At 45.4% G+C, this 26048-nt stretch overlaps 1 protein-coding gene across 1 annotated transcript in view; it reads left to right on the forward strand.

The window, feature by feature from the left end:
- The window catches only part of CDS2 (CDP-diacylglycerol synthase 2), a 46113-nt gene extending 23727 nt beyond the window's left edge, over positions 1-22386 (forward strand). The window contains exons 2-13 of the mRNA XM_074981762.1: positions 4397-4539; positions 5405-5501; positions 6498-6595; positions 8154-8293; positions 11268-11326; positions 11892-11974; positions 12838-12925; positions 14538-14606; positions 16466-16618; positions 17728-17847; positions 18344-18447; positions 19565-22386. Of these exons, the coding sequence (XP_074837863.1) occupies positions 4397-4539; positions 5405-5501; positions 6498-6595; positions 8154-8293; positions 11268-11326; positions 11892-11974; positions 12838-12925; positions 14538-14606; positions 16466-16618; positions 17728-17847; positions 18344-18447; positions 19565-19694 (1284 nt within the window). The 3' untranslated portion in view covers positions 19695-22386. The remainder of the gene's footprint in view (positions 1-4396; positions 4540-5404; positions 5502-6497; positions 6596-8153; positions 8294-11267; positions 11327-11891; positions 11975-12837; positions 12926-14537; positions 14607-16465; positions 16619-17727; positions 17848-18343; positions 18448-19564) is intronic.
- The last annotated feature ends 3662 nt before the right edge of the window (positions 22387-26048 follow it).

The raw sequence follows: 26048 nt of genomic DNA on the forward strand, positions 1-26048 counted from the left end.
CAGATTGCAAAATGCAGATGGGAGAATTCTATGGAAATCTCACATGCTGAGAACAGGCAAATGCAGAATCACTGCAATCTCAGTCTCCTGTTTTAAATAACCATCCAGCAATCTGGGTGGGAGTTGAACCTATACCCTGGAGACTGAAGAGAGAGTGTGAGTCATCCAGTCCTCCAACCCCATCCCCACCCATTCCTCCCAACCCACTCACGGAAAATAAACCGTAGAAGTGTTACTTTGCTCTTTTGTGGTACATTTTTCGCTCAGTCTCTGAGCACTTTGCAAACATCAAACCTCATCAGCCGCTCAGAGGCCCTGTAGATTTATTTCACCCACTTTGCAAACTGAAGCTCAGCAGGGCCAAATGGCAGAGTTTGGGAATAAGATGCAAGAGCTCTGATTCACAGTCTCCTCCTGCTTTAATCACTGAAGGTTCCCTCTTTCAGGGCAAAGTCTGCAAGCATAGGTGCTGCGTACGAGGTGGCTGTTCGGAATGCACAATAAATAAAATACAGTATGGTCAAGGTTTTTGCATGGTGACAAGCCTGAGCAGGGTTTCCTCTAATTGTTTTCCATCTGCATGCAGAATACGTGTAGTTGCGTGCACTGAGGTGTGTGTGGATGTGCACCACCAATGGAAACGTGCTACTGGCTATGAGTGCTATGCACACTCTGCTAATCAGCTGGGTGGCACCTAAATCTACCCATGTGGCTGCCCAAGTGCTCGGCTTAGAGGGAATACTGGATTACTGTATACATTGGCAATATTCATCTCAACCTGATGTGCTTAGGTAGAATAGCAAGCACAGCATGGAGGATCACTCGACACCTGGAGTGAAGTTAGTTTCAGGATTCATGAGTATCCGTGTGGGGAAAAAGCCATTCTTCTGGGTTAGCGCTTTGCGCTCGTCCATCACTGGCATAAGAACAAAGCTGCTTATTGCTGTTAAAGGCACAGAGATTAGTTATCTTGTGACTCCCCAAATGTTGCCATATAGAGTCATAACTAGCATTTTCTGAGAGGATGCAGGATGCTATACTTGAGCTATAATGAAACTGGGTCTTTTTAGAATTGTCAGTGCAGTGAAGCTGACTTCTATCCAGACTTCACTCAAAAAAAAAAAAAAAAGCGGGGGGGTTTGGTTTAACAAGAGGTGGAAGGGTTCATCAGGAATCCAGGTTTAGCATCCTTTCTTAGTGAGCCCAAAGACCTCTTTTCATCCTCCGTGGTCCATTTGCACTTTGGCTAGTGACATCACTGTCCTAGAATGATTTGGATAAAGTAGAATATCAGTGTTACGGATTGTGGGAATGGAGGTTGTTGGTAACTCATAACAAAATATTAAGGTTGTTCTTTCAGAAGGTTACAGCTGAACTTTGACTTAAATATGGCTTTGAAACTTTACAGTGCAGAAAAATGCTGCTTTTAACCTCTAAATTTAAATGAAAGAAACACAGAAGCAGTTTCCTTATTTGACAAATCTTTTTTTCTTAAAACTCAATATTTTTAGTATACAGATTGCACATCTCTAGCGTGGCACCCTTGGGACCTGACCAGTGCTGAACCAGAGAATTTGCCAGACCACAGGAGGTCAAGCTTGTCCAGCAGCATTACCAACATGTCCACAGCTTACTGTGCTCTTAGACAGTTAGGGGTAAAATCACAGCTAAATAACAGCACAGAACACTGAGAGCCAGGACTGGTGGCTGTAAACAAATTTATGGGACCACGGGAAACTTGGCTACACCCATGATAAGTGGACATTCGGCTAACTAAAATCATGCCGGAATACAGATGTTGCTGGACCAGAGAGTTTCAAGCTGTCCATTAAATATAGCACTGTAGTATTTGCTTTTGTGTTTGTCTGCTGCTGCCTGATTGCAAACTTCTGATTCCAAATGAGATGTGTGGCTGATTAGGCAGTCTGTAACGGTTGTTAGTAACTCTGGGGGTCAACTGTATTTGAAGACTGAAAATTAGTGGCTGCATGGAGGCATGTATCCCATGCACAGTTATGGAGTGTATTACAGCAGCTTCTGGAAGCCTAGAGGAGACTGTGGACTTTACGTAGGATTAATAAAAACATTCAAAATGTTCAACTGATTTTCTGTTGAATGCATCCCAAAACTTATCCTCTAGGGTGTTCAGCACATAAGTCCAGATTTCTTTCAAGTTCCTTTATGCTTTTGCTATTCATTTTAAAATAAAGTCCTGAAGCACAAATGATAAACACACTCTCTCTCACCAAGACTGGGCAAGTCTAGGGCAGTATACAGTGCAACAGAGAGAGGCTTGGGGGAGTGGCTTTGTTCTGATTCCATGAGCGTGTCACCTCAGCAAATCGTGTCGGTATGTATACCCTGTGGAAATGGATGAAAGTGGCTAAAAATAGCGCTCTGACAGCTTGGTTGGCTTTGTCTGTAGCCTGACTCTGGCTCTTGGCTATTGGGGCATGATATCTTTGGGCCAAAATCCTTCTGTGCTTTCAGGGAGACCGAATAAGGTTCTTGCTATTCTTTTTCTGCAGGATTTTATTAAACTGTATACACTTAAATATGTATTTGCCCAACCTCTCCTTTACAGGGGAGTTTCTCCTGGCCCACCTCGAAGTGCTGTCATCGGCCAGAGCAATGGAAATGTTGCAGGAGCCAGGGAGATGAAATTTGACAAAGCTGCCAACATCTGCTGACTTAATTCCTTCTCTGCTGTTCCTGAAAACACACTCTGGGTTGGGAGTTTTAAAATCGCTCATGCTAGGCTCTGATTTGAGACCTGGGCCTGACTTGCCACTCTGTTCAGAAGTGTGGGTGTTCTGGGTAAAGCTAAACTTTTTGTCATGGGTATTTTTCCTAAGTGTCACAGACAGGTCAGGGGCAATAAACAGAAATTCACAGCAGCCCATAACCTGTCTCTGACTTTTACTAAAAACAGCTGACAAAGTGAGGATGGCAGGCGTACATTACCCTCTCCCCAGGAAATTCTCCTGCCAACCTCCCTTACTTGTTGCATCTCTTGAGTACCGGGATCTGTGCTGACCGCTGATAGGTCAAAATCACACGTCCCTACCAGACACACGAAATCGAACCCTGGGAGATTGACCTTGAGCGGGTTGATCTTTCAGGGGAGTGTAGGCAGCCTGAGAGAACTGGGGTCCCCCCCCTACTGCCACAAGGTCCCCAGCTGAAGCAGAAAATGTCACGGAAGTCTCCGGAAGTCACAGATTCCGAGACCTCCATGACATAATCTTCGCCTTGGTTACAGGCATTCTCTGCGCCTTAGGGACTGCGGCTTAGTCTCACTGTTCAGCAGGAATGAAGAGATAGGCACTGAGCTTTGCTGCCAGCAGTCACTTGCAGAAGGCAAAAATCTCTGTTTGTTGCTGTTTGATGTATAAAGGACTGAAGAGAAGCAGTGTGGTCCAGTGACCAGAACGCTGGACTTGCAGTCAGAAGGCCAGCCAGGGACCTGTGCCTGTCTGTCGTGTGGGCAAGTCTCCTTCAGTCTTTGTTTCCCTTCCTACTCAGTCCATTCTAACGCCTGTTTTAACTGTAAGCTCTCTGAGATGCGAACTGCTTCTTGCTGCCTATATTGATACCTTATTGTGCTGCAACTTTGCCGATGTCATGTGGAGAGTGTGGTGAATAGCTTGCAAGCTGCCAGTGGGAGAATTCTGTGAAAATCTCTTGTGCTGAGGACAGGCAAATGCAGAATCATGGCAATCTCTTCTGCATTACAGTACTGGAAAGTGCCTGCGTAATGCAGGCACGGAGCAGTTAGCTGCTCTGCTTTTGGAGGTAGTTCACTTTGGCCCCAGTACCACGTTAAAGTACTGCTGCCTGATGGACGTTGTATTTTTTCCTCCTTGGGGCCTTTCAGCTTAACTTGAGTGCATGTCAGTTGAGCCATTGTATAGAAACCTGCAAGGAACAGTCTTCAAACTCTAAACTCTTCCCTGTCTGTTTGGAGGCCTTTCACTTGAATTCTGTGCATTGCTGTTTACTGAGAGACCCACCCACAGTTCCTGAACATGTTAGGAACATTATCTTGACAGCACTGTGCCCATGACCTCTATTGCATTGTAGTGGCTTTAGAACGACTACAGAGCGCCTTTGGTGAGTTGGTAGTAAAATCTCCGTTGGCTTTAGTGGCAGGAGGTTCTGCCTGAAGGTCTTGTCTCTTTGGCATTGGGCTCATCAACAAGAACAGGGTCAGTGAAGTAACCCAGTGTGTGTCAAGAATATCAGGCCCTCTTTTTCTTTTAGCTCCTGGCTCCATTCAGAGGAAATAAGAGTGGAAGGAGGCATGGACTGACTTGACCTCGTGCATTTTTAAACGGAAATCAAAAGAGCCATCCCCAGTATCTAATGCGAGTGTTTGCCTGTGTTTCTTGTGCAGGAGTCTGAATCAGAAAACAAGCTGGATGGAGAGACCGCCTCAGACAGTGAAAGCAAACCTGAGTTTGGAGGGATTCCTCCAGCACCCACATCAGATGACACTCCTGAGGTTTTAAACAGGGCCCTCTCCAATCTGTCTTCAAGGTAACATTTGAATAAAACTTGTCCGTTGTTGTGGGTCTCCCTGCAAATTGGTGGCATTTTCCCTCTTCACTAGCCATTCTTTAACTAAACTAGGCAGGGCGTTCTGTCCTCTTAGTAGATGGGGAGAGCAGGAACAGACTTCCTGGCTGATTGCTGTTGCCGTGTTCTGGCTCTCAGCCTGTGGAGAGTGGTTCGGGGGGTGCTGGTGGAGCTGGTGTGACTTTATGCTGGCTTTTCTTTGGCAGCATTGTCATTTGAGCCTTTGTATTTCAGCAGATTCACAGGGGGAATCGGTGTCAGATTTTTTTTTTTTGCAGAGGTAGCGTGGCCTAGTGGACTGAGGGGCGTAATGGATGTTGGGGGGCCTCAAGTTTGAATGCCAGCTCTGCCGTTCCTGTGTGATCTGGAGCACCTCTGGATCTCCATTTCCGTGTCTCTAAAGTGGACATTGCACTTGCATAGGGCCTTGCCTAGCCTGAATTAGTTTTGTAGAGCTGTGTGTTCTGATTTGCTCCCTGTCCCCTTCCCCTGTTGCTCCCTCACACAAACAGACCTTCAGCGCTTTTCTTTCTGTCTCCCAGCATGTAACTCCCTCCCCATGCTCACCCACACGGCCACCAAGTGACCTGAATGAGTCTGCATTCCCCTCTGCAGCAGGGCTCGGTTAATGGGAGGGCATGAGATCCTCATTGCCCCCAAGCTAAGGCTTGATCGGGTTTCTGTCCTCTGCCTTTCCCCAGCAGGCTGTGCGGAAGAGATAGGTGCCCCTCCTGCCGCTTTCTTGATAGGTCCCTTGTTTTCTTTTCCTTCCCTGACATTCTTTTTTTTTTATTTCCCCCCTCACCCCCTCTCCCCCATGATCTAGATGGAAGAACTGGTGGGTGAGAGGCATCCTCACTCTGGCCATGATTGCATTCTTCTTCATCATCATCTACTTGGGACCCATGGTTTTAATGATGATTGTAAGTGCTGTTCCAAACCACTTTGTTAAATGGACTGTTATAGGTGAATTGTGGTCAGGGACTTAGGCGGCTGAGAAAGCTAATGGGTACAAAGAGCCTTTTGCCTCTAGGTTCCTAGTGGTCACCTGGCCCTGCTCGGTCATGACTGAAAGCTGTCGAATTGGCATCCGGCTCAATGATCTACAGGGAATAAGGTTCCTTGTCACAATTACTATTTCATTTGGTGCTTTCTTGGTGGAATCCATCTGTTTCCTCTGTTGCTGCTGCGGCTCAGGAATGTGGGTGGAGAGCTGAATCTAGTTGCCTGTCTGCCATTGAGCACTCATGCTGTGTGTAATGCATGCTTGCCATGTGGTTCTGCCTCAGGATTCAGTCTGTTCAGAGCTGATAGAGCTCCGAGATTTTCTGCCCATGCTGTAGAGGTGTGCATACTTCCGGATCCAGAGGTGCCACGTCCAGAGGCCCATCTGTCAACCTCATTGCTTTTGGAAAACCTCTAACAATTACAGTGTAGCTGCAGCCGCAGCTGTCCACGTTCCATTCTTGTGGTGGTAGTGGTCTTGAAGTGCCAGCTCTCTAGAGTGCATGGGATTGACAATGATTTTTGTTATTCTGTGCCAGTGCTGAGAGGTGGACTTCCCAGAACTGACCTGAACTCCTGAAAAGGAAAATCCAGTGTTTTGAAGTGCTTTGAACAAAACTGAAGAGGAGTGGGGCCAGGCGTGGGCGAAACAGGGAGTAGAGCTTTGTCTGGCTGCTAGCTCTGGTTGTAATCAGGCTGAGCAAATGAACAATTTCTCAGCCAAAGAGAAGCCCCCTTATGTCAGCTTTGGCCAGGGTGAGCTCACTTGCCACAGAAGAATTCTTCTGTGGCTACTTGAAGGATCACTCCAGAGCTCCCACTCTTTACACGCCTTGAGCATCCTGTTGCACATTATCTGATCCTGGTTTAGTTTATGTACAAATGACGCTGCTGCTTAATGCTTGTTTTTGCAGGTGATGTGTGTCCAGATCAAGTGTTTCCATGAGATCATCACTATTGGCTACAATGTGTATCACTCATATGATCTGCCCTGGTTCAGGACGCTCAGTTGGTAAGTAGCGTTAGCGTCAAGGACGGTACGCGCCTTCTCAGTGCTCATGATACCTTTCATCTAGAATGCTTCTGAATCACCAGCTGCCTTGATGTGCACCCACCGACACTAAAGCGTCTTTGTTCCATTGCTTCTGTGGCGGGAGGTAGGGCTGACTCTCGTGGTCCATGCAGGGAGGAGGTGTGGAATACTGTTTCCATTTGAAGCCATGAATAAACTTTTGATTTGTGGCTCCAGTCGCGTTACTCATCCCAGGCAGCTCCCTACACACTTAGATAAATTTCAGTAGGTAAATATACTATGCCACTGGAATGAAACTGAGTTGGCTGCACCCGGCATCTCTTGATGTGAGACACTGGCATGCTGCAGTGAAGGGGTGGGTGAGGGCACTGCCTCTGATTGCTAGGAACTTGGAGAAGACTGTTAAGCAGTGCCACCTAAAGGCAAAAGTTTAAGCACCATAATACTTTGCAAAAATTTAACAGGGCTGTTACCATAGCAAGGGGTTGGGTGACACCCAAGCAGGGTTCTCTCTAATTTTTTCCACCCATAGCTGGAGTAGATTTTGTTATGTGCACCCAGGCATGTGGGGATGTGCACCACCAGTAGAAGCCTGTGCTGTGGGTGCTCTGCTGATCACTTGGTTGGCACCTGAATCTCTTCTAGGTGGACATCTAAGTGCTCAGCTTACAGGGAACTCTTTTTCCAAGTAATTACATTTAACGGAGCCAGGGGTTCTACAAAAGGACAGTGTTTTGATCAGATGATGTGTGAGTGTTTGATTTCTTTTTCCTACTTGTAGTAAGATTCCTTCACTCTGCCTGAGACACCTTAGTGTAGACCAGAATCAGGTCTGGGTGCACGCACCCCCACATACACAGCCAATTACACTAGGACTCTTGCAGGCTTACAGTCAGTTGTGTCCCATTATTAACAGGAGTGTTGTGAGCAAGACACGAGAAGTCATTCTTCCACTCTACTCAGTGCTCATTAGGCCTCAGTTGGAGTAGTGTGTCCAGTTCTGGGCACTGCATTTCAAGAAAGATATGAAGAAATTGGAAAAGGTCCAGAAAAGAGCAACAAGAACGATTAAAGGTCTAGAGAACATGAGCTATGAGGGAAGACTGAAAGAACTGGGCTTGTTTAGTTTAGAAAAGAGAAGACTGAGAAGGGACATGATAGCGGTTTTCAGGTACCTCAAAGAGGATTACAAGGAGGAAGGAGAAAAATTGTTCCCCATGGCCTCTGATGATAGGACAAGAAGCAATGGACTTAAACTGCAGCAAGGGAGGTTTAGAGTGGACATTAGGAAAAATTTCCTAATTGTAAGGATGGTTAAACACTGGAACAAGTTACGTAGGGAGGTTGTGGAATGTCCATTACTGGAGATATTTAAGAGCAGGTTAGATAGACATCTATCGGGGATGATCTAGGTGGTGTTGGTCCTGCCAAGACAGCAGGGATCTGGGCTCGATGACCCCTTGAGGTCCCTTCCAGTTCTAGTGTTCTGTGATTCATCTGTAGGCTCTTTTTAAAGGGAATGTCCCTCTGTCCACAGGTACTTCCTGCTGTGCGTAAACTACTTCTTCTACGGTGAGACGGTCACGGATTACTTTTTCACACTGGTTCAGAGAGAGGAGCCCTTGAGAATTCTCAGCAAATATCATCGCTTCATTTCCTTTGCCCTTTACCTGACAGGTAACTTTTTTTTTTTTTTTCTGTTTCTGCCTGCTAATTTGTCCTATTGCTGTTTTTTTAGCAGAGGACGTATCATCAGCCTTTTGAAATAGAACTTTTTTTTTCCCCTAAAGGCAAATAGAGCTCCAGTACATGAAGTGTCCCCAGTGGACTTCTTCCACCTCAAGTACAAATGAGGGGCAGGATGGTCTACTGGTTAGGGTTTCAACCGCAAACTGAGGTAATCCAGGTGCAGTTCCCTGCCTGATAAGGGCAAATCAGTTTGCCTCTCGGTGCCTCTATTCTTCACCAGTAGAATGGGGATAATAGCAATTCCCTACCTACAGCTTGTGAGCTGTTCATTGACTGTGGAGATGAGCAGTCTTGTACAGGTTGAGCATCTCTCGTACGGCACCCTCGGGACCTGCCTGATGCTGAACCAGAGAATTTGCCAAACCATGGGAGGTTACTATTGTGCAGCAGCATGCCAACATTTACACTGCTTACTGGGCTCATAAAAGACATTTAGGGGTACAGTTACAGCTGAATAACAGCACAGAACACTGAGAGTCAGGACTGGTGGCTGTGAACAAACTTTATGGGACTGTGGGAAATTTGGCCACACCCATGATAAGTGAATATCTGGCTAAATAAAATCATGCCAGACCACAGATGTTGCTGGACCAGAGAATACCGAACTAGAGACGTTCAGCTTGTACCTGAAGTGGTTGTTACCTTGTCGTGAAAGGCAGCTTACAACATAAGAAGTAATTGCATTTGAGAACAGCAGTGTTACAACTTGCTGAGTGTTTTTCTTTTTTTGCCTGATTTACTGAGGGAAGCACACACCTTTCTTTCTTTTGCTAAGGATGAAGGGTGAGAGTCCTTCCATTCCAGCAGACAGGATCTGGTGTAGGCATTGGTTTAAATACTTGATCCTCTCCAGAGGATCAGTTTAAATTAATGTGATACTCACTTTTGATCTTTCCTTTCCTCTTTTGGTTTTGCCTCTCTTAGTCTCCTCCACCCCAGTCCTACGGTGCACATGCTCCATGAGCGCATTGATAGCAGGGCTAGTGACTCACAGGCCTGGAGCAATACTCCTCTGTCAGAGGTAGCCATATTAGTCTGTATCTGCAGAAACAAAGAGGAGTCCAGTGGCACTTTAAAGACTAACAGATGAATTTGGGCACAAGCATTTGTGAGGGAGAAAAAGTCCACTTCACCAGATGCATCTGATTATTATGCATTATTATTCCTCTTTCTGTCAATCTGCTGCATGCAGCCTCATCCCTGGTTTCCTTCTCACCTCTAGGCCAAATGCGTCTCATACCTGGCCTGAAACAAGCCAGTAGTAAAGCGTCTGTGGGGGACAGAGCCCTCTTGTTGGCTTTAAGTTCCATCTCAGCAGCCATTGTTAATGATTCCTTTTGCGGTTCAGACACCTCTGTTGTGAACTGGATCAATACTCATCTAGTTGAGTCATGAAAGCAATGGAAGTGTCCTTTGCAGCTGATGGGAAGCTGCAGTCCTCTTCAATGTTACTTTCTTTGTGAAGGATAATTGTAATTTCTACCTTTCTTTTCCCTGTGCTACCCTTCAAATATTTTAGTTGATCGGTGATTAATATTTTGATGTGTGCATAAATTATCTTTTTTTTTTTTTTCTTTCGTTCTTCATAAGGTAAGTGAGCTCCTTGTCTTTGCTTGTAAATTTCTATGGCAATTCTGGAACACTGCTCCGTAGCTAGGGTAATTCTGCTGTCACTGTAAACTGTACAGCAGCAGATTCTGAATGAAATGTCTACCTATTTTTAATTCCTCCTTTCTGGCAATTAAGTGGAGGCATTTTCTCCCAGCTAGGTAACTCACTCTGAGTCAGGGATCCCAGGGATGGGGTTCCAGTGAGAAATGGAGCAGCACTTGTTGCTGAGAGCTGGGCCTCATACAGGATGTACCTCTCTAATCTGGCACACTCTCATCCAGCAACAAGTGTAATGCGACATGGTTTTAGTTAGCTGGATGACCGCCTACCATATGTGTGGCCAAGTTCCTTGTAGTCCCACAAAGTTTGTTTCTAGCCACCAGTCCTGGCTCTCCCTGTTCTGTGCTGTTTAGCTGTAATGTACCCATAAATATCTTTGAAGAGCCCAGTAAGCAGTGGAAGGGTTGGTAATGTACTGATCTCTCATCCAGCACCAGTCAGGTCCCAAGGGTGTTGGACGAGAGAAGTTCAGCTTGTACTTCCAGTGGCCCTGGCAACCTGGTATGTCCAGTGGGTACTATTTGTGAGCTCTCAGGGCTGATAAAAACTGGGAAAGGGAGGTTATGAGCCTGAGACCTTAAAGCACTTAAAAACATGAAGATATCAAAGTTCTTCTCCCACTATAGAAATGCCGCTACCTCTGGGTGGAGGCGGGCATGCAGCCAGTGTTCCCTGTAAGGTGAGTGCTTGGACAGCCACCCAGCAGAGAGTCAGGTGCCGTCTAGCTCATTAGGGAAGTGCCCATAGCCAGCAGCATATGTTTTTGTTGATGATGCACATCTGCACATGCCTTGGTGCATATAAAATTTATTCCACCCCAGATGTTAAAAATTAGAGGGAACACTTGATGCAGCAGTTAAGAAGAGCTCAGTGCCATTAAACAGGTAATTGGAGAATACACTCTAGTTGGTACTACATGGGAAAGTCAGAGTAGAATAAATGATTGACAGTTTTCTGCCATGTAGCTAAACAGTTTAACTTTCATAGGGGTGACCCATTATGGTTAATTGGGTATAAGTCCCTGGTTTTGTCCTGTTCAAGAACTTCTATTGTTTGATTAACCCTTTTGCATTAGCAGTGCACCTCACCCTCATGGTACTTCCTTTGGTCTGGAGCAGAAACAATAAGGAGATGCTGCAGTGATACAGCAGACGTAATGGATAATTGAGAGGTATTTCTTACTCCTGCAAGATCTGACTTTCCTCTTCTCCTTCTTTTCTCTTCCCACAAGGCTTCTGCATGTTTGTCCTGAGTCTGGTGAAGAAGCATTATCGTCTCCAGTTCTACATGGTGAGATGAAGTAATTGGCTTTGCTACTGTGGGGCTATTAACTTTGAGAGACCGTGAGTGTTTGCCTACGTGGTGTAGAACAACACAAGCCTGTAAATGCATCTGCATCCCCTGGGTGTTGAGATGTGACTTAATGGAAAGGCTGTTGTTGGTGGCTTGTAGGCTTTGGGATATGGCTTTTGAACTGAGTTCCTTAGAAATGTGAATTCCAGTGCCTGCATTTCTTAGGAACACTTTCAGCTGCGTGAGCGAACGTGATTTTATAACGTTACTTAAACCTGTAGGCATTAGCCTGGCCCCACTACAGTATTCACAGACTGGTTATGTGTGTCCTTCAGTGGGATGTTTCTGCATCCTTGTGGATGCAGAATATCAGATGAGAGGGCCCATCATCCCTATGATCATTCTTACATGCCCTTTCTTAAGTCAAAGCAGACTAAGAGGTAGGGAAGGGTGGTCATGGAGTGTTTCATGTCCTCTCATTTGTCAGCATTCGGTTTCTGCCGCGGGCCGTGATGAGAAATGACCCCAGGCCAACTGGGCTGCGTGGTGTTTTCTCTTCCAGTTTGGATGGACCCATGTGACTTTGCTCATTGTAGTGACCCAGTCACACCTAATCATTCACAACCTATTCGAAGGAATGATCTGGTGAGTTGGTGCCTGCTCTGGGACATGTTGCCTAGTACGTGCTGCTGATTTTTCTCCTGTCTAACTTGTTTTCAGCTAAATCTTTAAAACAACGCATGTAAACTAGGATATGCCTCCCCTGAGGGACTGCCAGGTGCTTAGCGTAAGGAAGCCAAACGATGAGGCCCTTTTTGGATTGCTTTGTGCTGCTCAGTCGAGGCAGAGCTGCCAGAAGGCCCCTCAGAAGGGACAGCTGGGCTCTTCTCTGCCATTGAGAAATCCCCCAGATGGCAGCAAGCTTGTGTAGATGTCTTTGTCACCCTGACTCAAAGAGGGGTTGGGTGCAGAGAGCAGGCTCCCCAGCCCGTTGTGCTTGGGGAGCTGTTCCCGCTGAGACAGGTGCTGTCAGTTTAACCACCAGTTCAAGCGTTGGGCAGGGGAGTGGCTGGGGGAGGATAGAAAGGTGACTTGATAACCAGCCAGCCCTTAGCTGCCCTGTTGCTGATCACAGCAATAATGAAAAAAACTTTTACAGGGCTCATCCAATACTATGATGTGCCATCTGAAGCATTCTCAAGTGTTTTACAGACTGCAGCGCTCCTGCTCACCCCTGAAATGCAGCCACTTCTGGGGTGAATCACAGTTACTGTTTAGCAGCCGATTGCATGTTAGGGTGAGCGCAGAACACCGCAAGGGGAGTTCATAGAGGGCCCTGGGGGCTAATGACACCAGTGCTTTACAGTAGTGTGGGGCTGACACCATGTAACTATATCAAACCTGCCAATGATCAGGTGGTGCCCGTGTGTGTAACATATTGCGGTTAACCTTGAAATGACTCATGTGGGTGTACCAGTTGTCAATGGCTTCTCCCCGCTTCCTTCTAGGTTCATTGTCCCAATTTCATGTGTGATCTGCAATGACATCATGGCCTACATGTTTGGGTTTTTCTTTGGCCGAACCCCCCTCATCAAGGTGAGTGAACTGTACAGAGCCCTGTCGTCAAGCTCTGTTGTGGGACTTTGACCTGAGACTGGAGAATAGGTCAGGAGAGTGGTGCTAATGGCTGCAAGTTAAGGCTGAGCTTTCATCAAAGGAACTTGTGAAAGTTGGGAGCCCTTTGCATTTGGAGCCCAGTCTTAACAACCAGGGTTCCCTCTAGCTTTTTTCTCTTCGTGGGTGGAATAAACTTTGTGTGCCAAGGCTTGTGTGGATGAGCACCACTAATAGAAACACGCTGTCGGCTTTGGGTGGCTGTGGGCACTCTGCTAGTCATCTGGGTGGCACCTGAATCTCTCCTGGATGGCTGCCTAGGCACTCAGCTTCCAGGGAACACTTCTAACAACTCGTCACTTATCAGCCACTCGGTGGAAGAATATGAAGGAACACTTGCCAGAGCGTATGTATCATTTGTGCTGTGTTGCACCCGTTGAGATTCTGATCCAGTGTCTGCTGATCCGGCCCGTATTTAAGTTCTGGCCCCATCCCAAGCTCTATATGCCTATGGTTAAAATACACTATTTCCTGCAAAGGTTGAGTTTAGCTATCTGGTGCAGTTCCTGGGGAGTGTCAATTCTTCCTTGCGTTATAAAGTGTGGTATGTGCTTGCTGATTATGTAAACAGAGGAGCTGATTTAGAAGTAGCTCTTCCTTATTGCAGCATATGCAAGCTGGAGTTACTACATTTTTTACTTGAAAAAGCCAGTGAGAACAATTCTAGCCCCAGTGTGCAATCTGCATGATGTGCAGCTTTCCATATCAATGAAAAAACACCAAATGAATGGTATCAAATAGCATATTGTAATGAAAGATATCCCATATGTTGGAGAGTATTCAACATTTCTTTCTGTATGAACTAAATCAGAGGTCAGCAACCCCCAGCACGGGTGCTAAGAGCCGCCTGAAGCCATGCCATCTGTGGATTAACAAAAGACCAGTTAATGCTACCAACCACAACCTAAATGGAAAAGCTCTGCATTTAGGAGGACTATTAGAGACTTTGAAAAGTATCAGTGGCACTCGGTCAAAAGGTCAGATGTCGGCAGTCTGTCTCAAAAAGGTCACTGACCCCTGGGCTAAACCATAAAATGTTTAAATAAGCCTTTTCCGGGGAGCCTGAATGAAGTGGGTTGAGTATACCAGAGACTAACAAACATTCCCTTTTTAGGCCTTCTGTCAATGTGTAATGGCTGAACGGAGGGTGTGTATGTTTCTGTATTTGACACATAACCGGAAGGTAGAGCATTTGAAAGATGTGCCTTGCTAGGATTCTATTAAAGGCTTTTAACTATAGTCAGATTGCAGTGTGTTCTGGCCACTGCTCTGCCTGGTGTTGCAAGGTGGGTGATGCACCCCCTCTCTCTTCTGTCAGGAACTTGCCCACGTCAACCGTCTCCCCAGCGGGAGAGTTAGGGTCAGAGTGAGTGAGGTCAGTGTGCCATGGGTCTTTACCCTCAGCCTGGGAATTCCAGCCCAGTATTGATTGGCATTTAACTTCTGCGGGAGGGGGGCATTGGCTTTGCAGAGCTGTTTGGGGCTGGGCTTTGAGTGTATTTTGAAATGTATATATTTTTTCTTGCATCTACAGCTTTCCCCAAAGAAGACCTGGGAGGGTTTTATTGGCGGGTTCTTTGCCACTGTTCTGTTTGGATTGCTGGTAGGTAGTAGACCCTGCACCCCTTCCCCAGGCCATGGTACTTAATTGGCTCCTTCTGCAGAGTAAGACACACCAGTGCTGTCACCCTGCCACTGTTAATGAGAGAGCTCTGTGATCTCTTCCTCCCAGTTTATCATCTGAAGTTTTATACAGAGCTTTAAACTGACTTATTCTGCCTTCTAGTGAAGAAAACAAACTTACTGTTGAGAAATCGCTTCCTTTCCAGCAGCCCTTGTGGTTCACAGACCTCTAGCACCCACACTCTAGTGCTACAGAGTCTGCACATACAGCATCAGGGAAATGCAGCCACCTCTGGGGTGTGGCAGCACCTAATATAGCACAGTCACAAAAGGAAAGGCAATCATGGCACTTGATGCAAGGGAGGCTTCAGTCTCTGGGCAGAGAAGGTGAGACCTGTGGTTTTCAAGGTCTCCCCTAAGAGAACTGCAGTGTGAGCTCCATTGGGTGCCAGGTGTTTCCCTTTTAAGGTTGCAGGGATGAGTTTGGCTTTGTCAGGATCTGAGCCCTCTCTAAGGGGATAGATTGAGTTTGATGCACTTTACTGCATGGGAAGGGGCCTGGAGCTGGAGACCGGGGGCAGAGGAATGTGTCTGCTTTGCTTGGACACTAGTAATTCACTATGTTGCTCTCTGCGACAGCAGAGATCCGACCCTTGTGTCCTAGGCGGAGGCTTCCCCTCTTGCATAAGCCTGCTGGTTGTGCTGGAGGCTGCAATGTTTCATTGGGTGCTGAGGGGCTGGCAAAGCCTTTTGGGCTCTAGTACAGCTCTGCTCCCCTTCTGTAGTACCTGCCTCGAGGTTGTGTATGGCGCTCTAGGCTCTGGTCTCATATGCGGTGGATATTCACTAAACTCAAGCCTGTACTATGGACTACAGCAGGTGTGGCCTAATTGTGGCTAGAGAGCAGACTGGGGCTCTTTTGTTGGTAAAGTACGGCCCCCATTTGCCAACCTTGTTCTTCTCCTACAAGACTAGAAAGTGGGGAAGTCAGGGCTTCTGCCCTGCAGTGAGAATAGAGGTATCGGCCCCGCAGGGAGAGGGATCTAAGGCCTGCAGCCTCGTTGGGGGAGTGTGTGTATGGAATTTTGGGTGTGGAGAGAGGGGATAAGGGCACATTTACTATCTGTGCAGTTGTTCAAAGCTGGGGGCTTCAAAGGAAAATATGTCCAAGGACTGTCCCAATTTGTTAGGGTGCCGTGCTGCATTAGGGAAGGGTTTCATTAATGCAAGTTGACTAGATAGCGCTGTCTGCTCTACCTTAATCCTGCAGTGACTCTGATCCCTGCCTTCTGAGCTGATATATAGGAAGAAGCTGCTTACCAAGCTGCTAGCCAACTTAGTGCTTTGCAAGAGAGTAAGCTTCTTACAGGACATAGCTGACTCCCAGCCCTGCATCTCAGCTCTCTCACTTCAGAGGTGTCATTTGTATCAGAGCTACCCTGATGAGATTTGTGCCTCAAGCTGTATTTTCTACGATGGGTGCATTGCAGGATTGTAGCACATTTGCAACACAAAAACAGATTGAAGGACTCTTTAGGGGTAAAAAGTAACATTCAGAAGAGAGGAAGGGTTAAAAGAAGACTCTTTAAGGAGGGAGCAATCAAGAATGAGAAGGAGAGACAGCAATAAATATGGTGTCTGGAGTGGCCATAGCAAAAATTAGGTAGCAGCTGGATGCAAAGGGAAAAATGACGAAAACTGGAGGAGTCGTCCCGGGGCTTACCTTCCACCCTCCCAATACCCAACCAAGCTAACGTGTGAAGTTTAAGTTGTCTGTATCCTTTGTTTCTCTTGACTTGCCTTTCTGCTTCCCACTTTTTTGCTTTTCTCACAACCAAGCTGTCATACGTGATGTCTGGATACCGGTGCTTCACATGTCCCGTGGAATTCAACAACGACTCCAACAGCTTCACAGTGGATTGCGATCCATCAGAACTGTTCCAACTACAAGACTATAACATCCCCCTGGTGCTACAGCCCATCATTGGCTGGGTAGGGCTCTGAATGTGCATTTTCATTTAAGGATAGCTTGACAATACCCACGAGATAAGGATATTGCTAATTGGGTCCAGGAAGGAGGAGATTAGTTTAGGGTTTTGCAAAAGAATGCAGAAAGGGGCAACTGGATGAAACTGAGCGAGGAAAAACATTGGCTTTATAGTCAGAAATGTTCCTCTAGGGGCAAGACTGGTTAAACCAGGGAATGATCTCCCAAGGGAGATTTCTTAAGTTATATAAGGCTATATTGGACAGCGCCCAGGCAAACGTATTGCAGGGAGAAGTCTTATCCTGATAGAAGAGATAGGCAAGATGACTTGGAAGGTCTCTTCCAGCTCTGCTTTCTGTGAAAGCAAGAAGTGGGGACCCTGCCTGCAAATGAGGTAATCTAGCAAAATAGACAATTACAGGAGTACCTGGGAGCAATGTTAATGCTAAGTTTTTCCATCCATGTGTGGAATAAATTTTATGTGCTCCCAGACATGTGCGGAGGTGCACCACCAGTAGAAACACACGCTGCTGGCTGTGGGCGCTCTGCTAATCAGCTGGGTGGCATTTAAATCTCTCATGCGTGGCCGCCCAAGTGCACAACTTACAGGAAACATGGTCTGGGAGCTCCAGTTATAGAACAGGATCCTGTTGTGCTAGTCACTGTACAGATGCAGAACAGATGCAGTCCATGCCCCAAGGAGCATGAGCCAACAGACGGATATAGAGGGATGCAAGGAATATAAGCATCTGTGACAAAATGAGCCAGATCTATCTTCCTATCTTGGCTTCTCTGATGCCAAGCAGGGGTGAATTGGGGAACAGTTGGCATATGAAATTTGTCTTCACAGATTTGTGTTTCAAATAGAGATAATTAACACCTAAGCCAAGACTTCTAAAAACAACTAGACTTAAGGCATCTGACTTGAAGGTCCTGAGCGTGAGGGCAGATGAGCTGCACGTTCTGAAAATCTGGCACCTCACACTTGGGCTCCCAAAGTCGCAGTGAAATCTCACGCTTGGAATCCAGTGGGGCAGGAGGAGGATAGATTTCAAATGGAGCGCGCTGTCCTTCTCTGATCCTCCTACCACTTTGACCCTCTCCTTGTCTGCAGAAAACAGTCCGGATGTATCCCTTCCAGATCCACAGCATCGCCCTCTCCACATTCGCTTCCCTCATTGGGCCCTTTGGAGGATTCTTTGCTAGTGGGTTTAAGAGAGCCTTCAAAATCAAGGTAGGATGTGGGTAGCCCCCTTCCCTGAAAGTCAGGTACCTCACAAAAGCTAACACACTCATTTGTCCCCACCATAAACAGTGCCACAGGTAAGAGGGTGGCAGGGTTGGGAGGTGGCATCTGTCCATACTGTGGGGAAAGAGGAGGACTCTTCTCCAATAGAGCTGAGGGTGGAAGGGGAAGGTAGGGTCATAAAATACACGTGAAATGCTAAAATTGGCATTGGTGTGACCAAGGCTGAGAAACTGAGTAGCTCCAAATCACGAAATTCCACACGCTGATGCTTTCTCCACAACATTGTGCACACCTAGGGTCTTTTATATGAAAATATTAACCCTTTCCCTCTTTGGAATTTCCTGCTCCTTGGTCATTTGACTCTCCTCACTCCTGTGGGAGAGCAGGGTCACAAGGTGTTGCGCGTACATGCTGCAGGTAGGCCATCCAGGTAACCAGCAGGCATCCGGCCCAGCTCAGTGAAACTTTTATGTTTGCATAGGACTTCGCCAACACAATCCCAGGGCACGGCGGGATCATGGATCGCTTTGACTGTCAGTACCTGATGGCGACCTTTGTCAATGTGTACATTGCAAGCTTTATCAGGTACTGTTTATTGCTTCATGGCCACACTTAGCAGCCCCAAAGATCTTAATGTAAATGCACAAGAACAAAAGATGGGAGGGGAAGGAGACTGTGTCTTGCTTTGTGCTGCATGGCAGAAGAGGAACAGTGTCTGTCTCCCTCAGTTTTGAGGCCTGTGTCCTATCCCCTGATATGTGCTGCCCTTCCTGGGCTCGTCAGAGCATACACAAAGGAATAACTCTTTCCCATGCCTAGAGTAGTAGCACTGGGCCTTTGCAGATCACTGTATAACTCAATGGAAGGGGAAACCATTAGACTGGGTGCCGGGGGCAGTTTTATTTGAATTTATGTAGATTTTTGGATTTTAGGGGACCTTCTCTTGGGGTGTGGGAGAGGGAGAATAATTTCTTCCAGCGATTTGAAATTTCAAGACGCTTTTCACATTTCACTTCCTTGTATTGCTTTCCTCACTTACAAAATGGAGAAAAGCAAGCAGTCCTGTGGCACCTCAGAGACTAACAAAAATTTATGAGGTCCTGAGCTTCTCAGGATAGGTCTGCACAGCAAAGTCATTTTGAAATAGCAGTCGCTATTTTGAAATAACTGTGAGTGTCTACACAAGGCAACTGCTGTTTCAAAATAATTTTTGAATAGTGGATACCTTATTTTGAAGTAGGTAAATCTCATTCCATGAGGAGTAGCACCTATTTCAAAATAGGGGCTGTGTAGACATGGAGTAGAGCCTGTTTTTGAAATAAGCCATAGTGCGTCCAATGGCTCTATTTTGAAATAAGCTCTATTGTGTGTAGACACTGAGCTGACCGCTGTTTTGAAATGTGTTGTGTGTAGCGGTGCTATTTCAGAAATAATGTTGCTGTGTAGACATAGCCCATGGTGCGACAGGACTGCTTGCTGTTTTTAAAGTTACAGATTAAAGCAGCTACCCCCTCCTCTGACTATAAAATGGAGGTGAGGGAAAGAGGCTGGGATCCTTTGTGAAATGCTAAGCAATGGGAACACTGCTTAAGGAGCTTTACAGTTAGGCATATGTTTTTTCTGAATCTGAGTTCAGACAACCTGATTCTTGGGGCCTGGAATTGGGATTTGGTGCCAACCATTCTTTCTTTGGTTGTTGCAGGGGTCCTAACCCAAGCAAGCTGATCCAGCAGCTTTTAACTCTGCGGCCAGACCAACAGGTCCATATTTTCAACACATTAAAGGCGCACCTTGTTGATAAGGGTATTCTGGCCAATTCTGAGGATGCATAGACATCCAGGCATTTGGAACCAGACTGAAAAAGACGGCAAGTCCTCCAAGGAAATCCCAGCTCGCCTGACTTGAGAAAATAACAAGGCCTCATTTCACTTTTTTTTTTTTATTTCATTGTAAATGTTTGCATTTGTGGGGTTCTGTTTTTTTTATATGTATTTATATGGCTTTGGTTAAAATAAGCAAATTGGAGATTGCAGCTGGAAAGAAATGAAGAACTGAAGGGGCCGTTAGGGCGAAGATGTCTGGATCTGTGTGGCCGCTCTTGTCTTCACCACTCCTAGGGCACATGACCATGCTCTGTCTGTCAGAGATTGTCTCAACAGAGAGAGCAGCTCTATGGGTGGTATCAGTGTAGGCTAGAGAGTGGACTGGTGTAGGGTAGGGAAATTAGGGACCTGTTGTTATCCACTGGTGGCATCTGCGTCGGTGATGAATCTGAGTCCTCATTTCCCTCGTATAATCATATCCTGGGTGTGCATAGAACTTGTTGGAGGTTTCTTTGCAGAAAGCTCATCAAATCTGAAGGATATATTTGCCCTAAACCTGCTACATAAGATCCACACAAGAAGACCTACATGTACACTTTGACTTGCCCTCTTTGTAGTACCTCCCATTTCAGCAAACATTTAATAAAGTAGACTTTAAATGTTTTTTACTGTGCCATTTACATAAAAATAGACCCACCTCATCTTTGGATCAGGGACAGGAATACAGAAAAGGGAATGCGTGAGGTACAAGTTGCGTCAAAGTTGAATCAAATAGCTTGTTTTAAAAAAGTATTCATGTTTTATTTAAGAAATCCTACTGAGTAAAAACAAGCTTTTAAAAATTATTTGTTCACTTTTTCATAGCTTCTTTTCCACCCAGAGCATTGTATTATATGTAATATAATTTTTAAACATAAAAGCATGAAAACATCTCTTGAGTAGGAAATACCACACGCTGATATTTTGGCTGTTTGGAGAGCTATCATTCACTGAACTTTATTTTCCTGTTTCGAAGTGCAGAGGGGATAGCACCCAACTGGCTCAGCTGTTTGTTTTTGTGGGGTTTTTTGTTTTTTTTTTTTTGTTTTGTTTTGTTTTTTGTGTTATGTTTTTTGTTTCCTGGTTTGGGGAGGGTTATATTTTGTTGTTCAGGGATCATGTCTGCCTATGATGTATTACTTGAGTTCAAGACATCATGCTGCTGAGATTGCGTATCCATTGGGCTTTTCAACTTCCAGGCTTTTCTCCTTTTTCCATCACTGACTCAATCTTGTTTTATGTATATTGCACTTAATGTTTGAAAACATTTGATATTTCCCTCTATTTGACTTCAAACATACCATAAGTTTTTTTTTGTTTTTTTTTTAAATAAATAAAAATAAATGGAAACTCCCATCAAACTGGCTTCAGAGGTTTCCAAGCTTCAGGAACGATGATTTGTGATCTAAGAGCACAAAAGTGCATTTTAGTAGTGGGTCATATCAACACTGTCATATACTAGGGGATTGTTTCTTTTACTGTGACTTTTCTCTGTAGTTTGGGTACAAGCCAAGCTGTGATGAGAAATACCGTTTTACATACTTGTTGAACCTGGGGCACAATTGACAGTGGTGGATAATAGAGAGATGATGCTGTTGTTGTCATGAAAGCACGTCACTGTCCTTAGTTTTCAGTGCAGATCTATATTTGAAGTTAGGTAATATAGCAACCGAAAATAAAAGTACCTGAGATCATTCTTTGTGCTTTACTCCATAGTCTAATGCCACCATTGCTTCCACATACCTCCAGTGGACTTTTGTCTTGATACCTGCTGCTTCCACTTCTCCCTGTGGTAGAGTTGCAGAGGTTCATATCCACGGTGCTACCCCAAACTAATTATCTGATCAAAAGCAAAATGGTGCTGAGAGGATATTAAGCCCCAGTGACATGCAAATTAAGGCTCAGATTCTGCATCATGAAGGACATCCTCAGCTAAATTTGAGGGTGCTCAAAAAATTGCAGGACTTAGCTCTGTTTCTGTGGCCCCAATTCAGAGTAGTAGCAAAGCATTTTTGCTTAATTTTTAAGCAGATGTTTTCCTGAACTGGAGACTTAGAACCCAGTACTGATTCCACTGAACTCCATGGTTTCAGAGGAGATCTAGGAGGGTGTGTTTAAACTTTTTCTCCCTTAGCTAATTCAGTTTTCTTCTTTTAGGGTGGAGCGGGCAGTATTTGGCATAACAAAAGTTTCTTCTGATTTGGTTACTTCCTGTCTGATACCAATATGTCTGCCAGAATTCTTGCATCTTGCTGTGAGCAGATGTTCGTTATCAAGCCGGGCTACAATACTATGTATTAAATGTAATGACAATGCATTGATCTTTATGCGGGTGGAACCCATTCACCTGTTTTCATGTGAGAATTTGATCTTCCCCCTTCATCAGTTCTACATTTTTCACATTTTTTTACATAATTATTAAGCATGAATTTTTGAGGAAGCTTAAACTGTAGAGTTGGGTTTTCTTGATGCTGTTTTTTAATGCTCATTGTGAACACTGGAGGGCATAATGTGTTTAAATGTTTGCATGCTCCTACAAGATAGGTGTAATTAGATATGGGGATGGCTCTAACTTTCTTGACAAGATTGCTTCAAGATTGAGAAGGATGCAGAAGCAGAGGGAATGTATGAACCGTGGCTTGAAAAAAACAGCAAAGTAAAACACTTACCTTCAAAGCTGTAAGGAATCCTGATGAATTAATTCTACAGGTAAAGGCTCTAATAAGAGCTTTTACTTATTAGCATGCTTTGTTGCAGATGGCTCTGACTCAGTAGTTCTCATGCGGCAGGAAGTGTACAGTAGTGTAACAACCAAGGGGACTATAGGAAAACATCCCGTGTATGGTAGACAGAAGTTGAGAAGTATCAGAGGCAGAATTCTCTTCTATTCTGCATAGTTCTGTGCTGAGCCTGTCCTCGTTGTGCAAATCCCATTCCTTTATTAAAAGTCCCTTGTTTCTCCCTGCCAGCTCCCATACACTCTATAGTTTAATTTCATAGTAGAATTTGGCCTGAAACAGGTTTATCAACCAGAGAATTTCAGCCTATGTATGGTTACAGCACTGCTTCAAAGCAAATGCAGGTAATGCTAATGCCTAGCTTTAAAACAATACATTCTTAATCCCCCTAGGGGCTGGTAGTTTGCCCCAAGGGGTTCAAATTGGCAATCCCAAAACGAGGCCACTTTTGGAAACTCAAGGTTAAGTGACTTGCCCAAGGCTATGGAGGAGATGGTAGTTAATGTGTGAGCAGGGGATTAAAAACACTGGAGTTACAGGATTTGAGTTCTGGTCTGCATAAGGAAGGATTAAGTCAGAAATTTTAATTTTGCTTCAGGTTAAAAACACAAGGGTGCAAATCTGCATGTTAAAAGCATGCTTTGGAATCCAGCAACTCTTAACATGTATGTTGTGCAGGGGCTGGGTCCTTCCCTGAAATATGTTTAACTTTGGTCTTCGCAGAGCTCGTGAGACCTTGGATTTAGTAACTGAACAAATAGTGTGTAGCCATGTGCTCGAGAACGACACTGCTGACAGCAGAGCTGTCTTGGCAAGATTTGCAAGTGGGAGTTCACTGGAGCTTTTTCTTGTTGCTGAAATATACAAAGTCAAGAGCCTCTGCAGGTTACTTGCATGTTGCAATAGGTGCTTTATGTGCACTATTTGGTTAAAGGGAAGGTCCTCCATGCTTATGGTACACTGAAGTAAACTGCAAAAGCAAGTTCTGGTGCCTCAGAGCAAATGTTTGAGGGGTGGACTTCATGGAGCTGCACTTGTCTGTGCTAGGAGGAAGGGGATGTTCCTCATTCTGGGTCTCTGAATTAATCCAAAAGGGTGGAGCTTCTTTGCTTTCTGCTTGGAGATCTACAGATGGGGTGGTTCTGAAACCCCCGACTAGCAAGGTCAAGTGAAAAAGCCAAAATACATTTAAAGGGATTTTTAGAACGTTGGAGACTGAGCCCCTAATCCGATAAGTAGTTGTATGGGGGGCCCATTGCATCCACAAGCTGAGTAAGGGGCCCAAAGCCCTCTGCTTGGAGAGAAGTATCTCCATAGGTGGTGGTAGTAGTAGGTTGGTAACATAGCTGTGCTAGAAGCAGCCAAGAGGCCTGAAGGCTAGAAGATGCCATGAGGTCAGTGATGGTGAGTGGAAATGACAGTGAAAGCAGTGGCTGGGGACTAGTAGCTGAAATGGGCTGGTTACGAGGAGTGACTGGTCATTCTGAATCCTTATTAATGAGTGGACCAAGTCCAGTTGCACTTGCTTTTAAAAATTCCCAGATATTCTTTGTCTGAACAACAGGAGAACATAATCAAGCAATCAATGAGCACAGCAGCTGGGACGTCCTGGGAATCAAATGTCTTCAGATATTTGTTTTGATCAGCAAAGTATCCTGTAGTCTGTTTTGCTTAACTCTATTTAATACCCAATGAACAAACACCTTCTGCCATGTTCAATTTTGCTGTGGGTGGTGCACGTGTCGACTTAGTTTGGTTAGCATATGTTTATTAGGACTATCTCTCTCTTTATTCAGAGATGTCATAATTAGCAAACATCACTTCTTGATAGTGGGATAGAATCCCATTGCTGCTTGTATGCATTGGGCTCTCCTCTCATCTGAGCAGATATTGCTGTTTGTATTAAAACCCTACTGCCTAAGTGATGGTTGCTGGGGATGCATCATCAGAATACAACCAGGAAGTTGGAGGTCAGTTTCCCGTTAGGAGATGTGATTGGTTGACCACTGAACTGTAGTGCCCCAAGATTGGTGGTGGTCTCCTGCCTGTGAAAAGAAAAGCTAGAAAATGGACAAGCTGAGATGCTTCAGATGGCTACCCCCTTCCAAGAAGGCCCTGGTGTTTCAAATGCAGGCAGCCTGCAGGCAATACTGGTCTTTTTACAGCTGCCCTTGTAGCTGAGACGTGGCCTTGTCCCTGTTCCAGAGAAGCTCTTTAGGGGCCTGCAGCCCCCAGTGCCCCTTTCCTCCTGCAGATGTCTCATGCAACTTTCAGGTGCCCAGCTGGGGCCTAGCAGAATCATTCCAAACTGGCTCCTCTTCCTCATGTATGCAGCATCTAGCTGCGTTGGTCACAAGCTATAAGGTACGAGGCAGGTGAAGTTGGTCCAGTAAAAGATATCTTCTCACTCTCACTTTTCTTATACGAAAAATCACCAGCCTTGGCGGCTTAGACCCAGCATGCAGGAAAGCAGTAGCAGATTGTAGAAGGTTTGTCACATGCTGAGGGTAGAGCATCCACAGTAGGCTTTCAATTAAAGGCCTGGAGGGTGGGGGGGGAAATAAACAAACCAGGGTGAATTTGGTCAACGTTAGCAATGTTTAGAATGCCCAAATGCCAATTGGGGCAGCCTGGCTTTGGTTCTAAGCAGCCATACGCTGGTTCCCAATCGCTTCTGAAGCTTGGAACAGTTGAGCTGGCATTTCCAACATGAAACTGGCCTTCTCGATCCCAGCTGCAGCCCACATGATGCTGTGGATTAGATGCCCCTTGAATAGAAGGCTGGAGGTGGCCCAGAATGTACTGCACACCTTCATTACAGCCCAGGTTCTGCTATGCTTACTCAAGTTGAGTAGCTCCTTCCTCCACAGTAGTGTCTTTCCCATGGACTCAATTAGGCCTACTCAGCATGAGTAGAACTGGCAGAATCCAGGCCTGGGGGATCTGCTCCCGTTGGCTTGAAAAGGAGACGTTTACCACTGAGTTTGGTGGGAAATCCTTCACCATGACAGAAGCACCGGGAAGTACATTGTGAAGGTCTTTGGGAATTGTTACTTTTACATGGATCGGGACAGGTCGTGTGGGGGTGGGGGGGAGACTCCCTCAATCACCAATGCTAAGGCGGTTACTGCTTGCGATGAGGGGAGAATTCGCCATCTTTGTGCAAAAATCTTTTTCCTGCTAGTTGTGTATGCTTGGAAAATAGATGTAATCAAGCAAAAACCAGCCGTGGTGGTCAAGACCTGTCGTGGGAGACCACTGTTTTTACAATTGGAGTCAGCACTGTCATGAGATGTAGCATACCTCCTAACACCTGTAGCCAGCCCCAGAGTTCCACTTTTTTACTACAGTACTTCTTCCCTGAGTTACTGTTCCCCAGCTCTGATATGTCCTTTGCCATCAGCTTACTTCCCTGTGCATTGTTTTTGATCAGTGTTTTAGCAATATATGTAGACTTGCCTTTATTTCAATGAATGTGATATATTGTATATTTTAAAGCATTTACCCTATTTATATACTGTATGTTACTATTAAATAAATATGTAAGTTCCATTATTTGTGGCAAATTTTTTAACTCTGGCAGCGG

The sequence above is a fragment of the Carettochelys insculpta genome, chromosome 31 (genome assembly GCF_033958435.1).
Source record: "Carettochelys insculpta isolate YL-2023 chromosome 31, ASM3395843v1, whole genome shotgun sequence".
Taxonomy (NCBI): Eukaryota; Metazoa; Chordata; order Testudines; family Carettochelyidae; genus Carettochelys; species Carettochelys insculpta.